Here is a 23,209-nt window from a genome sequence, read left to right on the forward strand (position 1 = left end):
TTTTTTTTTTTTTTTTTTTGGGGGGGGGGGGGATATCTTTTTTCTTACAGGCTTGTACAAATACCCAATGGCACAAAAATTTGCCATTATAGCTGAGTTTTTAGGACGAGCTATGAACTTCACATTAAGTTCGAGGACAGAGTCTTGTCTTACAGGAATATTTCCCCTTTGACGCCTACCAGGGTTTTTATCAGGTTTTCCGAATCTTTCAGTTAAACCATGTATGTCGTCATTGGTCAGAATTTTCCCAGGGAGATGAGCTTGTCGATGCAAATGGTCTGATTCGAAAATTAAACAGAAATTGGGAGCGATCCAAAGCGTTTCTCGCTTGCGAATTATGTGCTGCATGCAAGGAGTCTGCTGGAAACTAAGGCTATCAGTTTTTCGAGTCAGGTTGAAAATTTGAAGTTGTTTATATATAGATAGCTTGAGACCTTCAGATCTGTATAACCAACTTACATATTGCAATTCTTAGGCTGTCTCAGTGATTAGGACTGTGTTCTGAGAAAGGAAAAGATATCTGCAGCTCGGCCAAAGTAAACAACAGGGAAAGGGTGTGCTTGTGCCGCACAATCCTGACTTAGGGACCTTATTTATATGTCTGAGCTCAATAGTGAGCATTATTGCAACATCCACCTTCAAGGTCTTTGCTTGCTTGTCAAGAGCTGAGTTTCCCGAAAGCGCTCTCAAATGTGTCACTGTGTGGATTTAAAATAGTGAAAGGTCGAGCCAGCCAAGATCATACACATAGTCGACTTGTCACTGGTGCCTCTCGAGGCTTCGATCTCGCTAAAAATTTTCCTTTGTTTCAAACTATAACTATCCCACCACCGCGTCGAACGACAAGAAAAGAAAGGCTTTTATTTCAAGTTCCCATGTCTGTATTCACGCTATAGAACCTCTCTAGAGGCCATATATGTACATGCATACACATCAGGTATCATTAAAGAAAGAGACAGCCGGAGATGGGAAAAGGTGTATAATAGCAATCTTCCATCTCGAGTGTGCAACCTGTTAAGGGAGCTATTAAACTGGCATATTCCCATCGAACCGTCGTTCTCATCTGGGGATGTTGAAACAGGGTCTTGTCGTGGTGGAGAAGATACTTGCCTTTCTTCTGACAAGGAGGGCGGCTTGTCCATTTCCATGCAGTGAATTATGAGCAGCAGTGGAACGAACCATCCGTGCATAGAAAGGAGAAAAGACATAGACGACCATGGCTCTCTTCACACCCAACACAAGCCCAACTTCAGAAACAAAACAAAAAAGCAAAACTACTTCATCTTTCTTTCATGGCCCACGTATATCGCGGGGGAGACACCATCAGCAAAGCAGCAAAGTAGTAGCCTGAGAAATGTGACTCAAATCGCAATAGAAACAAGCTAAATTTCGAGGGGGAAAGGGTAGTTATTACCTTGAATTCCATATGGATTCACCAAGGCCCACCCGGTAAGAACGAGACATAGGGGCCACTTAGGGCAGGGCAAAAGCAAAACAATCAGAAAATCCCTTGTAATAATGACACCCACTCCCAGCCAGACCAGAAATCCTCCCAGAGAAAATCAAAAACCCAATCGTCGTCTTAACGCCATTTTTGGACCGAGGCGGGTATATCCTACGCCATTATGCAAATTTGCCCCAGTGACGGAATAATAATCAAAGCAATAGAAAAACACGTAATTGTGTACAGTGAAGTCGAAGTCGAAATCGAAAGTCTGTCCAACGGAGGTCCTAAATCGTCGATCCCGTAATGGATGCTTGCGAAGCAATAAACTATCATACTTGGGGCTGCAGAGAGAGCAACTCCCCACTCTTCGTCGCGGAAACATTTTCGTAATGCGCGCTGGCAAACGCTTTGCCGGTGTCCATTCAAATTTTGTCTCATTCATCGTAGCATGCGTCATCGTGTGCCAACGCCAAACATTCCGACGCCATAACTGCCTTTCCGCTCCGTCAGTGAGGGCGGAACAACCGGAACATGATCCTGGTAGGTGTGTTAGTCTCGAGTCGAGTAAATTCATCCCCTCCCCCCAACCCCCCGCCGCCCCAAATTAAAAAAAGAGGGAGAGAGAGCGAGGGAAAGAGAAAGAGATCTGCGGGAGCAAAATGATAGAGATTATCACCTTTTTTCGTTTCTTTTTGGCCGAACCCCTAGCCCCTTCTTCACTGTTTGAATAAAAGCCACCATCCATATCTAGGTCATCGTCTGGGAAGCCTTCTCCGTACCCAACGAAACTGCTATCATTATAGCTTCTCTTCTTGCCCGCACGTTTCGGTCGACCCGACTCAACGGGTGGGGCGGGCGTCGATATTGGTGTGCCGTTAGCTTGGGTACTCTGTCGAACAGCACCACCAACAGTGTCCGCTGCTTTCTTCGGCTGAACAGCTGCGGCACCTTGCTTGGGTGGCTTCTCGTGGCCTAGGACATCCTCCCAATAGTCGTTGTTCGGCACAGGCCCAGGCTCGAATTTCATAGCCCTCATATGCAACTTGTGTAGTGCAGAATCTGGTTCAGCAACTCTGATATCTTTCCCGATTACTTTTTGGTTCTGCCACTCTTCTTCAGGCCACATTGTCAGCTGCCTTAATCCACCGGGCGCTCCGGGTTCGCGCTTAACCGCTTTATTCCTTCCCGAGAGTCCCAGCCCCTTGATCTTCCCTTCGTAGGATTTCCTCAGCCTGTTAATCTTTTCGCCTGTGACCGGATCCGTTCGAGCAACGGAGGCGGCCACTGGACCAAGTCCGTAAAGAGAAATGAGGTCAAAGCGAGGGCTTGGTCCAGATATCGAGTAGGCTAGCCATGTTAATACAGCACAGGTCAAGGTCACAAACCAAACAGTAGATCTGAGGCCTTACAGGATTTACAAGTGTGAAACGCCTGCCCGATATCCTGTTGGAGAGCGGCAATTTTGGGGTCCTCTGAGAGATCATCTTTGCGGTCTATGTCCATTGCGTCCTCTTGGGGAATCAGTCCTGCGATGGTTCCTTGCTGGTTCTGTGGGCTTTGTTGGTTCTGGAGGATGCCATTGTCAATATCGGTGAAACCCGGCGCGCCTTCAGCTGTCTCCATCAAAGCGCGAGCCGCCTTCTCGGATGGATCCTGGGATTCCTTCGCAACGCCGCTCACGCTGCTGGCGGGAGTGGGGAAGGCGTTAGTCACGGTGAGCTGCTGGGCAGGCTGCGCAGACATTGCGAGTGAGGAGGGAGGGGATGAAGAGTCTGGAGCCGACTGAGATGCGCTCTGGGCGGGTGACGTCGACTGTGTCGTTGAGAAGCTCGATGCATAGCTCTGAGGGGTGGCGGTCATAAATGGAGAAGGGAAACGGACGTGAGCGGCTCGATCGTCAAGATGAGCGGTCGGGGTTGAGTGTGGTAGGCGATGGTGCCACTGGGATTTCTGAGGTTCCAAAAGTGGCGACTGGGGGACTGATGCTGAACTCACGCGCCGCAACATGAGAAGATCAGTGTGTCCCAGAGACGAGGAAGGCCGTCAGAGTTCTCAATCAATCCCACGGTGCTGAGATCCAGAGAGCCGACGATGATCCCGAACTGAGTCTCCAGCCAAAGGGCGAGAAAAGGTCCTTCTTTGGGGGCGACGCTGATGATGAAGGGAGGCGCCGGCCTTTGTCGCCCGCCCTACACGCCGCATCTAGCCTGTTCGGGTTTAGCGGCTGACTTGACGGGTCCCGTGATCATTTCAGTCACGTGTGTAATCTTATGTAACTCGCTCCGTCTAACTTAACTAAATCTAAGTTACAAGCAAAGCGATACACAGTGCGGAGTATACCAAACTACGGCATTCAGCTATTCGTTCCCTCCCTATCGACCGCGTCTGCCAGCTCCGCCAGGCTTCTGAACTGCCACCCGAAAGCCACCCTCCCCGTCTGGATATACTCCTTCACCTCCCCTCCCATCCCGCTCTGCCCGCCATCGCCCCGGGAAATCCACGCGCTGCTCAGGCCTATCTTCTTCGCCGGCTCATGATCGTGATGCAGGCTCTGCGCAACATGCAGAATATCCTCCGTCTCCACCCCGAATTCCTCCTTCACATGGGATATCAGATACTCAAAGTTCCGTAGGTCGGGCTTGTACGACCCAATATCCTGGGCAGTGTATATCGCGTCAAAGAATGGCTCACCTGCCATCAGATCGCGATGCACACCGCCCAGCGGGCCATGCAGAGTCTTCTCAAACGAGGCACGGTCAACGTTCGACACCGGAACAAGCTTGAACCGCTTCTTGAGCCGGCGCATCGCATCGACGGTGTCGGGGAAAGGCGGCCAGGTAGCTATGCTGGCAGCGAACATGCATGCTTCCTCGTCCAGTAAGCGTTCCGCATCGTTCCCCTGGGGGACGACGTGCAGTTCTTTTGCCAATTGCTCGTACGCAGTCTTCAGCACACGGTCGTAGGTAAGCCGTGGCTGTGTAGTCTGCAGACCGCGCTCATGTTTACCGAACGCTTTCCCTAGCGCGAGATGATCGGATCTAAGGCGATGGTTATCTGGGAGGCGGGATACCAGTGGCTTCAGTGCTTCGTGAATTCCTGTTTCCCAGTCCACGAGGGTGCCATAGATGTCAAATGATAGCAGGCGAAATGAGGTGAGGGGTCGATCTGCGGCCATGCTGGGAGGGTTGCTCTGTAAGAAATATAGATCCGTGTCGCAGGAAGATATCCGATGGGGATGACAGCTAGTTACCTTGTAAGGCCAGATCTAGACATGTGGAGTTCGAGAGTTTATAGCAATTGTTGGATGATATTGATTGTCTCCCGCTCGTGATATCATTGAAACACGGCGCTTGGCGTGCGGAGGGGCTAGAGGGCATTCGGGGTCCCTCTTTGGTTACCCGACAGCCATGAGTGCCTGATAGGGCGTACTTTGTGCGGCGAAACCGGAAGAGAACAACATAGCTAGATGGTTTGACTTCATATCGCATAAAGGTATAGTTACCCTCCACTATACTATGCGATAAGTTGAACCGAACAGAGACCTCCTATAAGCCTACAAATATCCGCTATCGTGCATCTCCTTTTGTTTCTTCTAGTTCGTGTCCATCTCAGAGCAGCGAGGGAATTGCTTCACATATCAAGCCGCCCTCGCTGTCGGTAGCAAGTAGACTTGTTAATATGGACAGCGCTCAAAGAACCGCTCGTCCACGCAAGGAGAGCATCCTTCCTCTGATACCGGTGTTTTTACATCGATACCTGGCAAATCGCCACTAGAATCGGAACAACCGAGGGTCCGCTTACTGTACAGTACGATATAATCTTATCGCCCCGCCGTAAAACTTTCCCGATATGCGCCGGAATTGATCCGCGCGAAATATCTTCAAATCACAACACTTCAAGGAAAAAATTCGCAGCTTGTGCATATACCCAGTTACTATTCACCAAATCACCACTAGAGCACGCTCAAAAAAGAAACAAGAATAACAAAACAATGGCCTCTAATTTCGAATCGGCCCTGCACGCGATAGATAATGCGCACTCAGACGATCCCAATGTCGTGACAATTGACGACAAACAGGTTCCCTATGAACTTCACTACGCCAACAAAATGTCCAAATACCTCACCCTGCACACTCCGTCCCCGTCAGACCTCCTCCGTCTAGCGGTGCGCGCGCAGCACCTTCGCCGATGGGAAGTACCTCGCTCTTCCTACCCAATGAACAAAATAGGCTATCTATCATGGAGAGCAGCTTTAAAGAAGCGCCATGCCAGCTTGGTGGAGGAGATTTGTTTGAATTCTGGCTATTCGGCCGCGGACTCGGAGAGGGTTGCGGCTCTGGTTCGGAAGGAGAACATGAAGACGGACGAGGAGTGTCAGATCCTGGAGGACGTTGCGTGCTTGGTGTTCCTGGATAACCAGTTCGAGGAGTTTGAGCGGGAGCACGACGAGGAGAAGGTGATAGGGATTCTCAGGAAAACATGGGGCAAGATGTCCGACAGGGGACATGAGCTGGCTCTGGAGATCCCGCTGTCAAGCAGAGGCAAGGAACTGATTACGAGGGCCTTGACGTAGAGATATAAGCATTGGGAGACTTCATTCGAATTTTGCTTATTGGGTATAGTCTAAACTATCCTGCAAAGTCTGTAAGCACCGGTTTACTCCTGGTGTCTTTTCCCCTTATTATAGCGCCGAACCCCAAGGACAAGAACCAATCAATCGCAGAGAGTACTCGCTGAAATCGAAAGCAGTAAGCTAACGCCCCCAACCGCTGGTTACCCGGCCCCTTGATCAATAGCACGCACTAACGCAATCGCGGCCCCGGCAGCCAAACCTCCAACCAAGATCATCTGAAGTCCGCCCTTGATGCCGGCGATAATGTTGTCCCTACCATACCAGCCGCGAACGATGCAGGTTTTGATGTATCCAAAGACGAGGAGCGTGACGCCCATGACGCCAATACTCCAGTAAAGAGCCACCAAGACCTTGTCAATGTAAAAGTATGGGATCAAGGGGATGAAACCGCCAACAAAGTAACCCAAGGCAAGAGTGATCGCGGAGATCCAGGCCTGGTTACAGTTTGGCTCTGCTTCGCCGTGGTGGAATTTCAGGAGAAAGCCCATGAGTAGGTTGGGTGAATCGTGCAGTTTGTTGCTGATATCCTCCACGACGCTGTCCGGGACTCCAAATTCAGCGAAGACCTGGCGAACGCGCGTGGCAGTCTCCTCTGGCGCGGCATCGATTAACTCTTCAGTCTCGCGTCTGGTAGCCTGGTAAGATTCCCTGCACACCGGGATATCAGCTGGGGTCCTCCATGACACTCTTTACCCACCAAGAAAGCAGGTTAATGGGATAGCTTACATCTCGCTCTTGGCTCCTACATATCCTCCAAGGCCCATCGAAATAGCTCCTGCTGCAAGCTCTGCAAGACCACCGAGCACGACGACTTTGGTATTGCCCAGAGCCGAAAGACCTGCACTGAGAGCAAACGGAACGGTCAAGCCGTCAGAAAGACCCAAGATGGCATCGGAGATGATCCTTGGGTTGATGCGAGAGCGAGTCGAGGCGTTGCTGGCGTTGTCATCAAAGGTGTCGTAAGTCTGCGCCTCCAAATCGAGGAGTCTGCGGCTCTGGCCGTTTTGCAGACTGCTCTCGCCTTCGTCCGACAGCAGCTGGCGTTGCTCTATAGGGATAGGGATGCGTTAGAGGATTCGATTTGGAACGGCACCTGGGGGGTTTTCTCTTAAAGGTGTGGACTCACCAAGCCTCTTCCGGAGGCGGTCCTGGGTAGATGGCGGGGAAGGCCCAAGTAGTAGTCTCTTCAGTACCAAGAAGCATGCCATTTCTGCTGCTTTTTGTAGGAGACTGTGGGTTGTGCCGGATGGTGGAAGGAAGCAAACGTGAAAGGAAAAGAAGTGTTCTTAGAGGCTCTTCCGGTAGGATCCGCCGAGAATGTGTGCGTTAGACACAGCACGAGTTGAGGTTCCTCTAGCCACGGATTCACTTGTCGAGATCTATATGGGAGCACCCCGTCCATGAATGCATGTGGTTGTTAATGAAAGAAAGGAACATCATATTGAGATGCTGGAGATCCCTTTCCCCTTAAATTTTACAGTCCTTCAAAGCCCTGAGCGAGTAGCAAGATCAGCATTGGTAACCTGTCTCAAATTTTTTTCTATAGCGAACGACGATTTACCATAGATTCTGAGATATCAACCTTTCACAACTCCGTAGATCCGCACAAAGCTTCATTGCCCACCAGGCCAATAGCGTCACAGCAAATAGTAAGCTATTTCTGGTGTTTCTGGTTGGCTAAAGTGGTGGAAGTTAGTTTCGTTGAGTTTGAGAGTTTTGCTCATCCATTAACGCCGTCACCGGCCCGCCAGTTCAATCACCACCTACCAGCAAGGACAGCTCCTGATGATTGTCAGGCCGGCCCTCCGCCAAGAGTCACAGATTTAAAAAAACCACTCTTCCGCAGCCAGCTAGAGGCTACTACTTTGCCTGATTTTGAACCAATTTTTTTCTTTTGCCTCAGCAATGGAGAGCAGAGGAGCCGCCGACAGCCAGGATCCCTCGGCATTTCTCAGCGGGATCACTGGCGCATCCGTGACGGTCAAGCTTAATTCTGGCGTCGTCTACAAAGGTACGTTGTTGTAAACCCCCCCTTTTTTCGATATGAGCTTATCCCGGTTGGTCTTCCTTTTTTTTAGGCGAACTGCAGTCTATAGATGGGTATATGAACATCGCCCTGGAAAAGACGCAGGAATTTGTCAACGGAAAGTTAAGAAAATCCTATGGCGATGTCTTTGTACGGGGAAATAATGGTAAGATACAATCGAGGGCTCCTTTTTCCGTACATACATGAACTCTTTTTTGCTAACATGCCGTTGTAGTCCTTTACATCTCAGCCGACTGATGCCAGAGCCATGGAAAGTGCTCTTTGGGTTCCGCAGCGAGTAGCTGGGTACCATCAACTATGACGTTCCGGCGCGCGTAGTGCACCTGTCCCAGACAGTGGTTTTTCTGTTGGATGCCGATTGATGATAGTGCACGCACGTGGCGGTTGGGGGCTGCCGCATTTCGGGGCTGTGGGAGTTTTACAGGCGGGATGAGGCCTCAGGATGAGTTGAGACGCAAAAGCTTCAGGGATCTTGGCGATACCAACCACTTCTTCAGCGGGGGATGGATGGGGGGTATCCCAAGACCCTCGACATTGGTTTCAGGTGGAGGCGATTCTACCTTTGATATTTCATATGTGGCGCGCTTAAGAAAAGTACACTTTGAACAGGATGTTACCTCTGATGTTGTATGTTCAATCGTGTTCTCATGCTTTATGCGAAAAATCCTGTCTACTGCATCTCATGCATCGGAGGGAACAAGGTATAATGTAGGAGAAAGACGAAGCGTAGTAGCCTTCTAGAATATACACAAAGCTGAGCCTATCCCCGCATCTCTGCGCCTACCGGCCGTCACACTCGATCACAGATGGGAAAAAGGCGGAGCAGATGGTACGTCCAGAACGGAGCTGAATCGCGGCTTAATATCGCAGACGTGTTCGAGGACTAAAAACTATGCTCCACCCTCCCTCTTTGCGTATTCCTCCTCCATTCGCTCCTCGTACAGGCGGTCAGCTTCCTCTCTGCTCAGCTGCCCTTCCGTACCCGTGCCATGTTCAGACATGCCCGTGGCGGAAGGAGCGGTGGACTGGGTGGACGGCTGGGAATCGGACGAAGAGGAGTTGCTTCGAGAAGCAGATTGTTTATCGCCGGAGTCGTCCGCGGGAGCTGGATTAAGCTGGATTGGCATGGTGGGGGGGTTCGTAGTTATGGATCTTGGTTCCCTCCGCGGTGAAATGGGGCTGAGACAAGGACGTCAAATTTTCTCAAATCTTCAAGCCTCACGATTATCGCCTTACGTGATGCACACACAAAGTCTTTATTTGGCTATTTTGATTCATTCACCAACATCGGGAGTTTTGAGCCGCTTTATATGAGGAAAATAGAGTTGCCTGCGCTAAGACGTGGCGAGCCAGCGCGGTTGCGACGTCATTCACTGTTACGAGGCAAGGCCTACATGAGTACTATTCATCAACTCCGGAGTACACTTCGCTTTTGCTTCGCTGAACCAAAACAACCATACGGAGTATGCCCTGGCAGTTCAAATTGCCCGAATACAAAAAGCCACATGGGGAAAAAAAGGGGCGAAACTCCAGTGCTCTATTCTAAAAAGGTGAGAACGGGTATCGACTTGAGAAATAGGGGGCCATCCTTTTTCTTCTCCAACCTCTCGCGTATAGCGAGAAAAATTGATGAAAAAAAGAGACTAAGTCTCACTCACACTGTGGAGTGAAGGGAGTCAAAAATTACGCCTCTCAAAGACCCGAAGGCCGATGAACAAGACGCGTCCGCCGCGCTGTGCAATGCAGGGACCATCTCATGGGAGCCCGCCTTCATGATCGCGGTTCCCGAGACAAGGTAAGTATGAAGAAGAGAAAAGAAGAAAAAAGTTGAAAAGGGTCGGGGTTCCAGCACTTATTTATACATGAGAGTGGGGCACCGCAATCCGCGCTAAGGCTAAGCGAGAGGCTCTCTGCTGGCTATGATTGGTTGGAGGATCAAGCTGAGTGGCAAATCATGTGATATAATATTATGTAATGTAGTAGATCACCTGAATCGATCAAACAAACCAAACAAACCAAAAGAAAAAAAAGGCAAATCATCAACTACAACATCATAGTTATTTCAACTATCACAGAAAGACATGACCTAAATTTATTACTTCTACTCCGTATTTAGTAAGCTATTCGTGGAAAAGGAGCATGATTCCAATAATTACATTTCCAATAGCAAAGAAGTAGCTATGTTGTACACGTACAAGATCCCAAAATGACACGGCGCATTTCTCGAAAGGAAAAAAAAAAAAAAGGAAATCCAATTTCCGGGGATGATTTGCCAAAAATATAAAGAAAGAAAGAAAAAAGAAAAAGGAAAAAGGAAAAAAAAAGCCGTTCCGTCGCCATTTCGTAGAGGGAATCCTAAACTTTTGCTCAAAAAAGGTAGCCCAGTGATGCCCACGTTTTTGAAAGCACAGCAGAAGTTGCTGCCCCCCGTCTACTTCAATCCGCATCTTGGAAGCTGTCTTCTCTCGACGTCATAATTTCAGCCGGAGTCTCGTTATCACCCTTGGAGGACCTTTTCTTCTTCCCCTTCTTCCCCTTTGCTCGTCCTTCACCTGTAGAGAGAGGAGCCTCCTGGATCCACCGAATAATGCCCTCCGCCCGCTCCGTACAGATAGGATACTCCTTCCCATCCTCCTGCGCCCAGCGCTTGATCACAGGGCTGCCACCGCCTTGCCCACTCGCCTTTCGCTGCTGCTGCTGCTGCTGCTGCTGCTGCTCCATCCGCTTCTCGCGCGCCTGCACCACAGCCCGGAAGGTTGCCTCATCGAACACCCGGTCGTCTCCCAGTGCCTCCAGGATCGCTTCATGTTTCCGATTCTCCCGCTCTTCCTCCTCCGTGAGGCCAATCTTCTCGATCCCTTGCCCCTGGGAAAGGGGTGCTGGCGCGCAGAGAGACTCCCACGGCTGTTTCAAATCGATCCAGTTATCTACGTGACTGATCACTTCCATCCAGTCTGCACGGGAGGGAGACCGCGGGGCTAGAAAGATCGGATATCCATCGCAGACCCGGGCGACCCGGGCAGCCATGTAGGCATGGCGAAGAAGTTCTTTTGAAGACGTCTGGACGATTGCGTGGCATAGAAGCAGTGAGTGGAGTGCATCGGTCAGGAGGGGGTGATAAGTGACAGCTTCGTGAGAGGAGTGATCATCGCTGTCGCCGCCATGTGCCTGGGCTGCGGGAACCAGTTCCTGTGATTCGGCGGGGAAAGGAGGGAGGTCCGGCGGAGGTTGCGCAGAAAAGAGCTCGGAGACTTTATATACCGTAGTGGAAGGCAGAGACGAATGACCATTCTGTCCGGGGCTTTCCTCGCTGCCGTCCCCAGACTCAAGCAGACGGCTTGAATGGGTCCGCGGCCGTCGTGGCTTTCCGAAATTTCCAGATGACGTATAGTTGACCTTGCGTAGGAATGCTTCGGCTACTTCACAAGAAAGGCCTGGCGTATAGTCAAAATGCGACAGAAAGCTCATGTAGTCACGAAGGGCACGTCGGGCATTTGTCTTTATAATCTTGCGCGCCTCCAGCCACCGACGGTATGCCTCCTTTCCAGCAGGGGACAACGACGGGGAGCTGGCGCCTTCGTTGTAGGGCTCTGGCTTAGGGATGCGTTCCTTCTGAGACAGCTTTAGATCATCCAAGGCAGACTTGATGTGCTGGCAGGCGATACTCAGATATACACCGGCCCGATGGAATAATAGCTGCGTCTCCAAGCCCGTGGGCTGATCCTTCTCATCTACCCTCAATTCCTCCCGGATATCCATGGTCCGCGGTTCATTTTCTTTCCTAGCGGCGAACAGCTCAGCCTCACCCTTGCCTTCTACGTGTGGAGTCATGTATAGACGGAACACGCTCAGCCCTTCCGTAAGATCCCTCGCAGCACCGGTATAATCATCTTTAAACACCCTCGTCACCGCTCTTGTCCTGAACGTCGACCCTTCCCGCGGCCGTGTAGCAATGATCTCATCCAGCGGCTCCAGGCTCGTACACTGCGCCAACGACCGAGACGGAATCTTCTCATGGAAAAAATGCACATACTGGGCATCGCAGTCGTACTCGTTCCGCTGCAGCACCAGCTTGGCCACCTCCTCGAGCGCAGACGCAGACTGCATCGTCGCCACACTCGCCGCGATCTCGTCCAGCCGGTACGCCTTGGCGAGCTTCTGCGTCGCGTGCTCCCGCATGCGATGTCGTCGCTCGCGGCTCAGCTTCGCGTGCCCACTGCCCCCGCCTATCCCTAGTCCGAGCACCGCGCTGCTTCCGCCGCTCAGGATGCCATTGGAGGCATTGAGCGAATTCCCCAGCGCCGAAGAGGTGGTCCCATTCGCAGCTCGGACGGCGAGGTCGGTGGCTTCCTCGATGGAGCGGCGGATCTTGACGATGTCGAAGAACACAGCGGGGTCGATGGGATGAGGTCGCGGGGAGGCATAGTTACTAAACGAGAGGGTCTCGAGGATATCCGGAGGTAGCTGGAGCCAAGGGCCGTGAAAAGAAGAAATGTATCGCCAGTGTCTTTTGCGTGTTTTGCAAAGTTGGGTCCCATCTCGTTAGCGGAAACCGATCTTCTCAAAGGGCCAAAAGGACATGGGGGAGCGCCAAAAAAACCAAAACGAACAACGAAAACAAAGGTGTATCATCGTGTGTGGGAACAAAAAGCAGTACAACTGTGATCTGGCGGGTCAACTTACTTGTTCCGACATATGATGAGTGCCGATGTCGAGGGCTGCGCCTGTTTGCTCTTCTCACCTCCTTTCTTCGCTCCGGATCCTTGCAGCGGCGGCCGCGGCGACTGAGGATCTGGAGACGCAGGGACGCTTGCTGCTGGTGAGCTTTCTCCCTTGATGTCCTCGCTCGCCAGGCTGACCTGGGATTTCTTCTTTTTCGGCATGCTGCATTCAGGTCAGCTCCGGCGGGAAAGGTAGCAAGCAAAGCTGTCTGCCCGGCCCTTCTTTGGTTCCTGTTAATATTTTTCTTTTGGGCTTTTGGAGTGGTTTTTGAAGCTTTGCCGGCCAAGCTGTGTTGCAGAGTTCACTGACTTGCGTGTGATGACGAAAATGAACACCAGAAACTTTGTGGCTCTGGAGCATGCAGCTTTCGAACACAAATTTGAAATCCTATACTCTGTACAGAGCACTCACAGTGGTAAGAAATATGAAATTCAGGCGCGAGGCCTCCGGCAAATTATTAAAATTAAGTATCTATGCCCTCTGTGCTATACCAAAGTGAACAGATGAACGCGCCAGCAGCAGTCTCTGCATCATGTCGCTCTACTACTTGTTGTGATGACTTTTCACGGTTTTTATTTACCTTGTTGGTCCCCCCAGTGGGCATGTTGAAAAATGAAGAATATCAAATGGTCAATTGTGCAAGGGTATCCCCAGCACTATGCTCATGCCTACAATTCAATAAAATTGCCTCAAGGTCACTGCTCGACGACGACAAATCTTCCGTCCTGGGTGATTTATTCGGCGCTAAGAGCAAGACATGCGTCTACCGCCAGACCGACTCTTGGGGAGGCTGATTAGCTACGAGTAAAGCCAAAGGCATCTAAGGCGGTCCTTACCTTCCTTCCTTCATCCGGACAACATCATCGATGACATCTTTGTCCAAGTTTGGGAACATCCCCGATAACGTCCTTTTGGCGATGTATCAGTGTTAAAATATCATTGAGGAATCAGGAACGCGGCTAGCTTACTCCACAACGTCAGCATGCTCAGCACGCTGTATACGGTGCGCCTCGGCTGCCTCAGCACTAGCCTGGCGCGCAGCCGCTTCTTGTGCTTCGAATCCGTTCCTCTGTTGCTGCGTTGGGGGCTCGTTCCGAATTCGCTGCCTTTCAACGCCTCTTAACCCATTGTTTCTTTGCTGTTGCTGTTGCTGTTGCTGTTGCTGTTGCTGTTGCTGATATGGAGCTGAAGCCAATCCCGGATTTTGCTGCGGCGGCCCGAGCGTTCGCTGCTGCTGCTGCTGTTGAGATTCTGTTTCATCTGAGAATATCCGGCCAATGGTAGTCAACGGCTTTTGGATAGTACGCAGCAATCCAGCCATTGAAGGATTGTCCTCTGGGTTAGAGGCATAGGGCAAGTCGGTGGATCTCGATCCCTGCTCTTCCGAATTTCGAGGGGTAATTTCACGAGATGCTAGGGTCTTTTCTGCTTCCCGACTGAGTGATTGTTCAGCTTCTTTGTGTTTTTCGGCGATGGCAGAGACTGCTTCTTCAACATTCCGGTCAAACTCTTCTTGGCTGACTGTTAAAGAGGTCCGGTCAAGTGTCTCGATAAATTGTATGGCCCCGGACTAGCAGCAGGTGTTAGATGCTTTCAGGGTTGGCATGGATATTGAGGCCATACCAATGAAGAGAGATAGTAGCCGGCCTCTCCTCCAAGTTTTTCCTGGTTGCGAAATCGAAGTATATACTGTAGATTTGATACCAAATGTTCGGGGTTGGCCTTCAGCACAACGTAAATCAGAAGCGGCATAAAGGAATCAGCAGATGTGTCGCTATCTCTGGAGTTTTTTAATAAACCTTCAGGAAGTGAGCACTTTTGTTCCTGGAGGGAGAATATGCGTGAAATCCTTACCAAAAATGACCTTACAACAATTCAAAATGCAGATGACCTTGTCTCTCGGAGCGCGGTAGCCTTTGATCTTCAATAGCTCTAGTATAGAAGAGTTAGGGATCACGTCAAGCTTATCGGCGCGAGACGAACTCACCTTGCTGAGCCAAATGTAGGAAACGGTGGCCGTTCGAACTGACCGGCGGTATATCCAAGTGCTCTTCTCGCACCCAACTATAGATCCGGATCTTTTGGGCCAGAATTTCATCCCGCTCGACATCTTCTTGATGTTGACCTCGTCTCCCAGGGCCTAGCAATTTCTCCAAATCCTTTTTCCGCCCTCTACTCCTGTTTCGAGGGAGGACTGGAGGGGGCGGTATCGCGGGAGAAAAAGTCTGGGAATACAACCTGTTCATGACCAGCTTCTCCATTCCTTCCTTGGCATTGTCAAATTCAACGTCGGAGACTTCTTTCCAGACGTCGCACATGGCCATCTTGTTTGTGATAAACGCCAAGAAATCACTGATGATCTTGACCTGTTCGTGGACCATCCACTGCCTCTTCCCGAACTCGGTTAAAAAGGAACGAAGGAATTTAGCTACTGGGTCGGCTGTTCGATGCCTCAGCTGCTCCAGAAAGCGGTGGAAGTCAAATGGCTGATCGGGCTCGGGTTCTGGAGGAGGTGGGCCGGTGCTCTCCGTTTCTTCGCCAACAGTCGCTTTCTGGGATACACTCGGGGGAGACTTCGGTGGTACGGCGGGGGGTGATAGAGACCTGCGAGAATGGTTCGATAGGATGGAAGACGTTTGTGGTTGCCGGGAGTTAGACTGCTGATCGCCCGCGCTTTCCAAGGACGATGGGACGGGCTCGAGGCTGGATTTACGGGGAGGGAAACGTGGATGTGCGGCCAACTCAAGTCGAGGAGACATTATTTCTTCTTGACGCAAACTTGTTGTTTCGTCCGCGAATTGCTCTATTATGCTCTGAATCTCCGACTGCGAACCCTCGCATTTCCCGCCTTCCCCTTCCTTATCACTTTCTTTCCCACCAGCCTCAGCTGTGTGACCATCTCGAGGAACATCGGGGAGGTCTTTATCGGCGTAGGTTGGAGTTGTGAGAGGGGAGTACGGAGCTTGAGGAGTCTTAGGAGTAGGATCTATATAAGTATTGTCTTTCTGTGGCGGAGGAGGAGGAAGGGTAGAATCGGTGTCGGTATCAAGTTGTAAGGCTGGCAAGGTGTCTGGTGCTCTCTTCGAGACTGACAAGCGTTCCATTGGTTGAGTGGGCGGTCTCATGTTTTCTTCCGAAGATCTCTCAGGATGACTTCCGGAGGGCTTATCCTCGGGTTCCATCTTCATAGTGTCTCCAGAAGAGACGTTATCTTCCATCGTGGGCTTAGATTCATCCATGGCTCCATTGAACAAGTTTGTGTCTTTCTCACCATCTTCAGGGGAAAGCAAGCCTGTGGGACTAGTCCTGACTGAGGGAGCGGCAGGCTCTTTGCTGCCAGGTCCTCCAACTCCAGATAGTGGTGGTTCTTGGTTTTGCTTGTTGTCTGGTGTAGGAGAAGGGGAGGTATAGACTTCCGATGAGGGAGGCATAAGCTCAACCGTCAATACGGGAGATCCAACACTCTGCACCAGCCGCGGTAAAAATGAAAGGTAACTAGATGGCAGTCAACAGCAGGACATATTCATGCTCGAGAAAGGGCACGACAAATACGAGCTCGGCGACCCTGTCAGCATAGCAAAGCCTCCCTTGCACTGTCCCGACACGCTGGAGGATGCTGCCGTGGGGGAATTATCGAAGGGAGTTTCGGCGTTGGGCGATGGGCTGATCACGGGAGCCTTATCGCACGGGTTATTGTTCCGCCGGCTCCCTGATAAGCCCAACCTTCCTTCGAATCCCAACCCAGCCTGGGAAAAATCTCCCCCTTTGCGCTTCCGCCTGTCGCTCCTCAGACAGCTTCTGGCCAACTCTACGCTGCCCAGGAGCAGTCCACGATGTGTGGCATCTTCTTCTCGCTTAGTAGCACAGAGTTTGTCCACCCCGAAGAAGACACACAGCGCATCGTCAGGAATAGAGGACCAGACAGCTACCGGGCTCATCATGCATGCGTATCGTGCCCAACACCAAGTGGCGGCGATGAGCAGTGCGACGGCGACGCAGATTGCAAGCGGTATTTAACCTTCATATCGTCTGTTCTTGCTCTCAGAGGGGATCATGTGGAAGCACAGCCTCTCGTAGACCCTTCCAGCCAGTCAGTCCTCTGCTGGAATGGAGAGGCATGGAAAATATCGAATGAGATTATCAGTGGAAATGATACCCATCGAGTTTTCCAGCTGTTCTTGGAGTCAGTCAGGCCTTCAGAGGATCCCACACGATCATATGCATGTGAAGACCCCCTGCCCAGATTGGCACATGCTGTCAGTACCATATCAGGGCCGTTTTCTTTTGTGTTTTATGATGGCTATGCATCGAGGATTATCTACGGCAGAGACTTCCTGGGGAGAAGATCCTTGCTGACTGGATGGGACGGAAGGGGGAACTTCAAGATTTCCAGCGTCTGTGATGGATCCTCATCTAACTGTTTCGAAGAAGTGACCACTGACGGCATCCATGTTATCCATCTTGCTCGCGGCTCTCGAATCGTCGATATAACAACCATTCCATGGGTACATGGGACGAGTTCTCTCACGGCAGTTCCTGTACGTTTATTCGCTGGAATGCCAGGAGGTTAAAGCTAACTTGAAAGCCGTAGAGTGCTCCAATACCACCCATGAACAAATGCCTTCCAGATACCACACCCCGAGCCCCGTCCCCGCTTGTTACCAGCTCTCCATCCGTGCTCGAACTAGAGAATCTACTTCGCCAATCACTTGAGCTTCGCGTCCAGGCCGTCCCCGACCCTCCTTCCTTATCAGCAGGAGCAAAGGTCGCAGTCCTCTTCTCCGGCGGGCTTGACTGCACCATCCTGGCGAGGCTCGCGCATGAACTACTCCCAGAAGACGAGCCGATCGACCTCTTGAATGTCGCATTCGAGAACCCCAGAGTAGCCGCAGCTAACCTTGCCAAGAACGGCAACCAGACCTCTGTCTTTGAGGATTGCCCGGACCGCAAGACCGGCCGGTCATCGTACGCAGAGCTGCGCCGAATTTGTCCGACGCGCCCGTGGCGGTTTGTCTGCATAAATATTCCCTACGCGGAAACAACACAGCATAGGGACAAGGTTCGACGCCTGATGCGCCCTCACAACACGGAGATGGACCTGTCGATAACGTGTGCGTTATACTTCGCATCGCGCGGCGTTGGCGAAGTTACGCCAGATGATGATTCCGGTGTACCCGCTCCCTACACGACGGCAGCACGGGTCCTTCTTTCCGGCCTTGGCGCGGACGAAGTGTTCGCCGGATACCAACGACACGCCCTCGCCTTCGCACGCCAGGGCTTCCAGGGCCTTGTCGACGAGATCGATCTGGACGTCGGGCGCCTAGGCAAGAGGAACCTCGGACGCGATGATCGCGTCCTTTCGAACTGGGGCCGCGAAGCGAGATATCCATATCTTGACGAGGACTTTCTCAGATGGGCCCTTCAACGTCCCGTTTGGGAAAAGTGTGGCTTCGGCATCGCGTCCAATGGCGCAGAATCGGCAGGCGGAGATGGAGTGGTCGAATGTCCTGAAGAACCAGAGCTTGAACCGGGGAAAAAAGCGCTGCGCTTGGTGGCGTGGAACTTGGGCATGAACCTGGTGGCGAAGGAGAAGAAAAGAGCCATCCAATTCGGCTCGAGGACTGCGAAGATGGAGAGTGGTAGGAGTAAGGGAACTCAAGTGCTCTCGTAGTCCGCTTGCATAATCCCACCCCAGCAGTTTCCTTTACCCTCCCCCTTACCTATGAGATACACAGCGATGATGACATACAGATACTTATGACAGGCAGTATTCCATCCCCGGCTCTAATCCTTGTTCCTTTCACGATTCCTTCTTTCCCCTTTCTCCCCTTCGCGACCTACCCTTTTTCTTTTGATATGTCCCTCTTTTTCTCTCCTGTGCACCCCATGCTTTCATTCATTGGAAGTAGAGTGGGAGCTCAGTGGAAATTGGACATGGATGGGAAGCGAACGAAAAAAAGGGGAGGGAAAGATAAGTCAAAGGACAAGATGGAGATGGGACGGGACATGTGCTCATGAAGGAGATATAAAGGCAAGTCTGAGCTGTGTGTGATGTAAAAAACAATACATACAGGCGTGTGTTTTTAGTGAACGCTATGATCCTGCACAAGGTTATTTTTTCGATGTAAATATACCTACTCTGTAGTTAATAGTGAATACAAGGAGGGAAAAATAAATAAATACAAAAGAATAAATAAATAAAAAGAAAAGGGGGTTGACAGACAGCCGTCCCTTTTATACCCGTAAAACTCGAGAGACCACATAGCACCCTGGTTGTCCCTCCATCGAAGTTCCAAAGTAGGTAGTCAATATATGGGTTACTCCAGCTGACCAATGGTTTGTAAAGCCCTATTCCTTGAGCATAACCCCATTTGGAATCCATGCGCTGAAGTGTTATGCGGGCTTTGCGCGTGCTTTTGGGAAGAACCTCAGCACAGAGCCCGAGCGATGTTGGACATGCGCCGTAAGAACTAGTTTATCTCAACGTCAAATGGGATCTACAAGTCTCAGCTGCCAGCCATTAACCAGAAACTCAAGGGAGTAGGGAGCAGAACGACGAGAAGGATATCAGACAGAAAATGAGTTGTACTTTGATACAGAAGATAACAAGCACTATTAATTATTAATAAAACATCAGCGTCGAGACTATCAAGAATACTAGCTACAATCTCTTCCCAATGACTCGCGCAGAATAGAAGCAAGACGGTCACATCGCAACCTCCTAAATCAGTTCGGCTCAAGTCAACGGGAATTAAGAACAGCCACGACACTCGCAAGATAGATAAAGATATGGTTCGTCTGATGTACATCCATACGACAAATAAGAACCAAATAGACCACACTTGGCAAGAAAAATAATCAAGAAAAGATTCAAAATAGCAGACCCAGCGACAAAACAAAAGGGCATTATCAAACACGGCAACAATTGGGTATCGGGGGGTTATTGGGTATCATTCACGTCCACCTCGCAATTTTAAATTTTAGTAGGTTCCCAAACACAACGCACCGAAAGACAATAACACAAAATGGGACACAGGCCGCGTCCGCGCGAGCGAGCAATGGAATTTGACATGGCGAATTCATACGAGATAGGAGAGGTGGGGGCTTTGGCTTGTCTTCCAGGTCATGGCGTCATAATATTTTTTTTATTCCGTATTGTCAGTGATGGAGGCGGTGGGAGACGATCTTTTCATGCATCCTTCCAGGGGCTTTGCTTTACGGCTAGGAGAAGCAATTTACTGGATTTGAAACGTGCCAGGTCGAGACATGTAGCGCTGGTCCCACCATTTCTCGATCTCAACTATGCTCGTCCTAGCCTCAGCCCTTCAAGCAGCAGCCTGGACGGGCTGTGCAGCGGGTGTGGCAGGTTCGGCAGGCTTGTTCTCAGAGGTCTCGGCTCCATTTACAGCTGGGGTGGCGGTTTCAGTCGTCTCCTTGATCTCAGTGATTTCGGTGTTCTCGGCGGGAGCTTCACCCTCAGCAGGAGCAGGCGCAACTTCCTTGTCCTTCTTGACCGCCTTGCTTGGTTTGCGGAAGAGGCCACCAAGCCTTGGGATAGATGGGGACCGGGCCTTTGCCTGTTCACCCTCGGCCTGCTCACCCTCAGCAGCCTCGACCTTCTTCTCCTTCTTGGTACCGAAGTTTCCGAAGAACGAAGTACGTCTCTTTTCCTTCAACGTGGCACCGGTGGCCTGTTCAGGGGCAGCTGGTTCCTCAGCAGCAGGGGCATCCTCTGGCTTCTTGTCGGATTTGTCCTCAGGCTTAGCCTCCTTCTTCTCCTGGATAATCGTCAGAACGTATGTTCACTGGTGTTGGCGTCAACTCAAGGGTTTGATTGTACTAACCTCGTGCTTATCCTTCTTGATGAAGTTAAGGAATCCACCCTTGATAGAAGATGGAGAAGTTGCGGGCTCTTCTTGTGTCTCCTTAGCAGGCTCATTGGCCTCTGGCTGAGTCACGCTCTCAGGCTGAATTGGCTCAGACGCATCAGGGTTGACTGGGTCACCGAGCTGTGGAGCGGTGCTAGAGACGGTGGTGGTGGTCTCTGCTGGCTTGGCTGCGGGCTCCTTGTCAGCCTTGCCGTGGCCCTGGTTGGTGACCTTCTGGAGGAAGCTTCCGAAAACGGAGCTGCGCTTAGCCTTGGCCTCAGGTCGCTTGGGCTCTTCCTGCTTGGCTTCCGTAGCTGGAGCCGCTAGAAGGATGTATTAGTTATATAAGGCACATATAAATTGAGTGAGAGAAAACGGCAAAAGCATTCTCACCTTCAGTGGTCTCAGCTGGAGTTTCGGCCTCGGTAGTGGCGGCGGCAGCGGCAGGCTCTTCAGCAGGGGTTTCCGCCTCAGGCTTCTTAGCATCCTCTCCCTCTGCCTTGTCCTCCGTCTTAGGTTCTTCCTTTTTAGCCTCTCCCTCATCCTTCTTGCCTAGGATGTTTCCGAAGATGCTTGCGCGCTTGCGAGACTGAGAGCGGCTCTTTGCCTTGGCTTCTTCGCCCTCGGGCTTCTTCGCAGCATCCTTGCCCTTGGCCTCAAGGCTCTTCTTTGGCGAGCTAGGGGCGACCGTGGCAGCTGCGGGTTTAGCAGCTAGTGACCAGTTAGTTCCGCTCCACCTTCTTCTAGAAAAAAAAAAAAAAAAAAATATAGAAATGACTAGTTCGAAATTCACATACTCAGCTTCTCGAGTTCGGCCTTATATCCGTCACTACCGACGATGGTTTCCTTTTCAGCCTTGCCTTCAGCAGACTTAGCTTCGATAGCGGCGAACCAGCTGTCACGCTCGTCGCCGGAGGTTGCCTGGAAAGCATGCTTGTGGCCGTTCCACTTGAAGGTCAATTCGTTGGAACCTTCCTTGGCAATATCGGAGACCTCGGCCTGTACAAAGGACGTCAGATGAGCATTTGATGTCGCTCTAAAACTGCAGTGCGCGTGGTCCGATGACATACCAAGTTGATCATTCCGGTAGGGTGAGCCTTGTCCTCGGCACGCTTGGCGATGAAGAGCAGGCCCTTTCCGGTCTGGCTAGCCCAGGCGGCGGTTGGGTGGGCGATGCTCAGCTTCTCGTTCTGGAAGTAGGTGCTGAGCTTGGAGACCTCGACAGCATCGTCGCTGAACCAGAAGTAGCGCTTAGAGAAACGAAGGCTCCTGAATGAACAGGGGGGTTCAAACTTGTTAGCCGTGCTCCATCAATCCCCTTAGCACGAGGTTGCTCTGAGAAAGGACAACTTACTTGACCAAGCCGGGTGCCTTGTGGCCGAGCACGCCATCGGTCGCGGGAGTCACCTCTGCCTTCTGTTCCTCCTTGGCTGGCTCCTCGGACTCGGCGGGGGCGTCCTTTGGAGCTTCAGCAGCTGGAGGCTGGGCTTCGGTGGTAGGAGCAGCGGTCTCCGCGGCTGGAGGAGCAACGGGGGTCTCCTCGACGGGCTTTTGAGCTTCAGACATGACTTGACTCGATGAGATGGTGATGTTTCAAGGCAAGAAGTTCGCGTGTGTCTGTCTAGCAGGATCTAGATGACAACGTTCCTTGACCTGTGGTCTTGTGTGTATGTTTTTTACCCTTTTCGTACCCTTTGAAGCTTGAGGGAGAGCTCTTCAGGCTGTTACTTTGAGGAAGGGGATTATTAAAATATAAGTGGTTATAAATCCGCAAAAAAATAGGATTGGGTATCTCGTTTGTTTGTGGGGGGGGTATCTCAAGAAGAGGAAAAGAAGGCAAAAGGAAAATAAGTACAGGCCAACAAGCAACAAAGCACAGGGGAGGGGGGTATCAATGTCGATTGGTGGCAGAAAAAAGAGAACTGCTGGAAGAGACTGAGAAGAGAGAAGAAGAGAAGAAGAAGAGAGAAGAGAAGGAGAAAAAAAAAAAAGGAAAAAGAAAGGAAAAGAAAAGAGAGAAAAGGGTAAAAAGGCAGGGAGGGCGAGTTTGGGTGAGTCGTGACCGGGCGGCGGCGGCGGCGAGTGGGTGTGGCTGGAAAGGAGAAACCAAGCAAGGGAAAGAGCAGCTGATCGCTAGTCGGTTCTGGGCTGTTCTTCCCCCCCAACTGGCCAATCAGCGGCTGCAAATCGCGCTGCTCGTGGCCAGTTTTCGGTAAGTGGGGAACTTGGTACATTACCCATACGGAAATGACAGGACACACGCTCCATCGAACTACACAAGTACATACCGAGTTACAGAGGATTGACAGTATGTATGTATGTATGTACGTATGCATGCATGTTGTTGTTACATACGGTACGGAGACGGGACCTGCGTTTGTCTGTTTGCTGACCCAGAGACCAGAGACCAGCGACCAGCGACCGGCAACCACCGCCAGGAGCAGCGTCAACGGTCGGGGTCAGGGGGGGTGGGGGAAGAGAGAGAGAGAGAG

At 51.2% G+C, this 23,209-nt stretch overlaps 10 protein-coding genes across 10 annotated transcripts; 3 read left to right on the top strand and 7 right to left on the bottom strand.

Annotated features, from left to right (window-relative positions):
* Window positions 1-899: 899 nt before the first annotated feature.
* Window positions 900-3,547, bottom strand: CIMG_11876 (uncharacterized protein). Its single transcript, XM_012358721.1, has 3 exons — window positions 2,857-3,547; window positions 2,124-2,794; window positions 900-1,984 (listed from the first exon to the last, which is right to left on the bottom strand). Exons 1-3 carry the CDS (start codon window positions 3,452-3,454, stop codon window positions 1,901-1,903), a joined length of 1,353 nt encoding a protein of 450 aa, XP_012214144.1. The 5' UTR covers window positions 3,455-3,547; the 3' UTR covers window positions 900-1,900.
* Window positions 3,548-3,800: 253 nt separating this feature from the next.
* Window positions 3,801-4,622, bottom strand: CIMG_11877 (haloacid dehalogenase, type II; the record flags this gene model as incomplete). The annotated part of the gene is made up of 1 exon (XM_012358722.1): window positions 3,801-4,622. The coding sequence occupies one exon, from the start codon at window positions 4,620-4,622 to the stop codon at window positions 3,801-3,803; it is 822 nt and encodes a 273-aa protein (XP_012214145.1).
* An 802-nt stretch (window positions 4,623-5,424) lies between these two features.
* CIMG_07031 (glutamyl-tRNA synthetase) lies at window positions 5,425-6,390 on the top strand. The gene is made up of 2 exons (XM_001243134.2): window positions 5,425-6,195; window positions 6,274-6,390. The coding sequence occupies exon 1, from the start codon at window positions 5,439-5,441 to the stop codon at window positions 6,018-6,020; it is 582 nt and encodes a 193-aa protein (XP_001243135.2). The 5' UTR covers window positions 5,425-5,438; the 3' UTR covers window positions 6,021-6,195; window positions 6,274-6,390.
* CIMG_07032 (calcium transporter) lies at window positions 6,018-7,599 on the bottom strand. The gene is made up of 3 exons (XM_001243135.2): window positions 7,207-7,599; window positions 6,807-7,128; window positions 6,018-6,728 (listed from the first exon to the last, which is right to left on the bottom strand). The coding sequence occupies exons 1-3, from the start codon at window positions 7,286-7,288 to the stop codon at window positions 6,221-6,223; spliced, it is 912 nt and encodes a 303-aa protein (XP_001243136.1). The 5' UTR covers window positions 7,289-7,599; the 3' UTR covers window positions 6,018-6,220.
* Window positions 7,600-7,854: 255 nt separating this feature from the next.
* CIMG_07033 (U6 snRNA-associated Sm-like protein LSm6) lies at window positions 7,855-8,805 on the top strand. Its single transcript, XM_001243136.2, has 3 exons — window positions 7,855-8,091; window positions 8,159-8,272; window positions 8,342-8,805. The coding sequence occupies exons 1-3, from the start codon at window positions 7,986-7,988 to the stop codon at window positions 8,362-8,364; spliced, it is 243 nt and encodes an 80-aa protein (XP_001243137.1). The 5' UTR covers window positions 7,855-7,985; the 3' UTR covers window positions 8,365-8,805.
* Window positions 8,746-9,398, bottom strand: CIMG_13098 (uncharacterized protein). The gene has a single exon (XM_004445377.1). It carries the CDS (start codon window positions 9,252-9,254, stop codon window positions 9,018-9,020), a length of 237 nt encoding a protein of 78 aa, XP_004445434.1. The 5' UTR covers window positions 9,255-9,398; the 3' UTR covers window positions 8,746-9,017.
* An 867-nt stretch (window positions 9,399-10,265) lies between these two features.
* On the bottom strand, window positions 10,266-13,010 carry CIMG_07034 (uncharacterized protein; the record flags this gene model as incomplete). Its single annotated transcript, XM_001243137.2, has 2 exons — window positions 10,266-12,634; window positions 12,811-13,010. The coding sequence occupies 2 exons, from the start codon at window positions 13,008-13,010 to the stop codon at window positions 10,564-10,566; spliced, it is 2,271 nt and encodes a 756-aa protein (XP_001243138.2). The 3' UTR covers window positions 10,266-10,563.
* Window positions 13,011-13,404: 394 nt separating this feature from the next.
* CIMG_07035 (guanine nucleotide exchange factor Vps9) lies at window positions 13,405-16,437 on the bottom strand. The gene is made up of 6 exons (XM_001243138.2): window positions 14,837-16,437; window positions 14,704-14,781; window positions 14,473-14,648; window positions 13,818-14,419; window positions 13,686-13,757; window positions 13,405-13,629 (listed from the first exon to the last, which is right to left on the bottom strand). Exons 1-6 carry the CDS (start codon window positions 16,278-16,280, stop codon window positions 13,584-13,586), a joined length of 2,418 nt encoding a protein of 805 aa, XP_001243139.1. The 5' UTR covers window positions 16,281-16,437; the 3' UTR covers window positions 13,405-13,583.
* A 184-nt stretch (window positions 16,438-16,621) lies between these two features.
* Window positions 16,622-19,039, top strand: CIMG_07036 (cytoplasm protein). Its single transcript, XM_001243139.2, has 2 exons — window positions 16,622-17,387; window positions 17,441-19,039. The coding sequence occupies exons 1-2, from the start codon at window positions 16,683-16,685 to the stop codon at window positions 18,518-18,520; spliced, it is 1,785 nt and encodes a 594-aa protein (XP_001243140.2). The 5' UTR covers window positions 16,622-16,682; the 3' UTR covers window positions 18,521-19,039.
* Window positions 19,040-19,444: 405 nt separating this feature from the next.
* Window positions 19,445-22,632, bottom strand: CIMG_07037 (uncharacterized protein). Its single transcript, XM_001243140.2, has 6 exons — window positions 22,072-22,632; window positions 21,788-21,986; window positions 21,515-21,716; window positions 21,111-21,428; window positions 20,694-21,040; window positions 19,445-20,627 (listed from the first exon to the last, which is right to left on the bottom strand). The coding sequence occupies exons 1-6, from the start codon at window positions 22,281-22,283 to the stop codon at window positions 20,175-20,177; spliced, it is 1,731 nt and encodes a 576-aa protein (XP_001243141.1). The 5' UTR covers window positions 22,284-22,632; the 3' UTR covers window positions 19,445-20,174.
* Between the last annotated feature and the right edge of the window lie 577 nt (window positions 22,633-23,209).

The sequence above is a fragment of the Coccidioides immitis genome, assembly GCF_000149335.2.
Source record: "Coccidioides immitis RS genomic scaffold supercont3.2, whole genome shotgun sequence".
Taxonomy (NCBI): domain Eukaryota; kingdom Fungi; phylum Ascomycota; class Eurotiomycetes; order Onygenales; family Onygenaceae; genus Coccidioides; species Coccidioides immitis.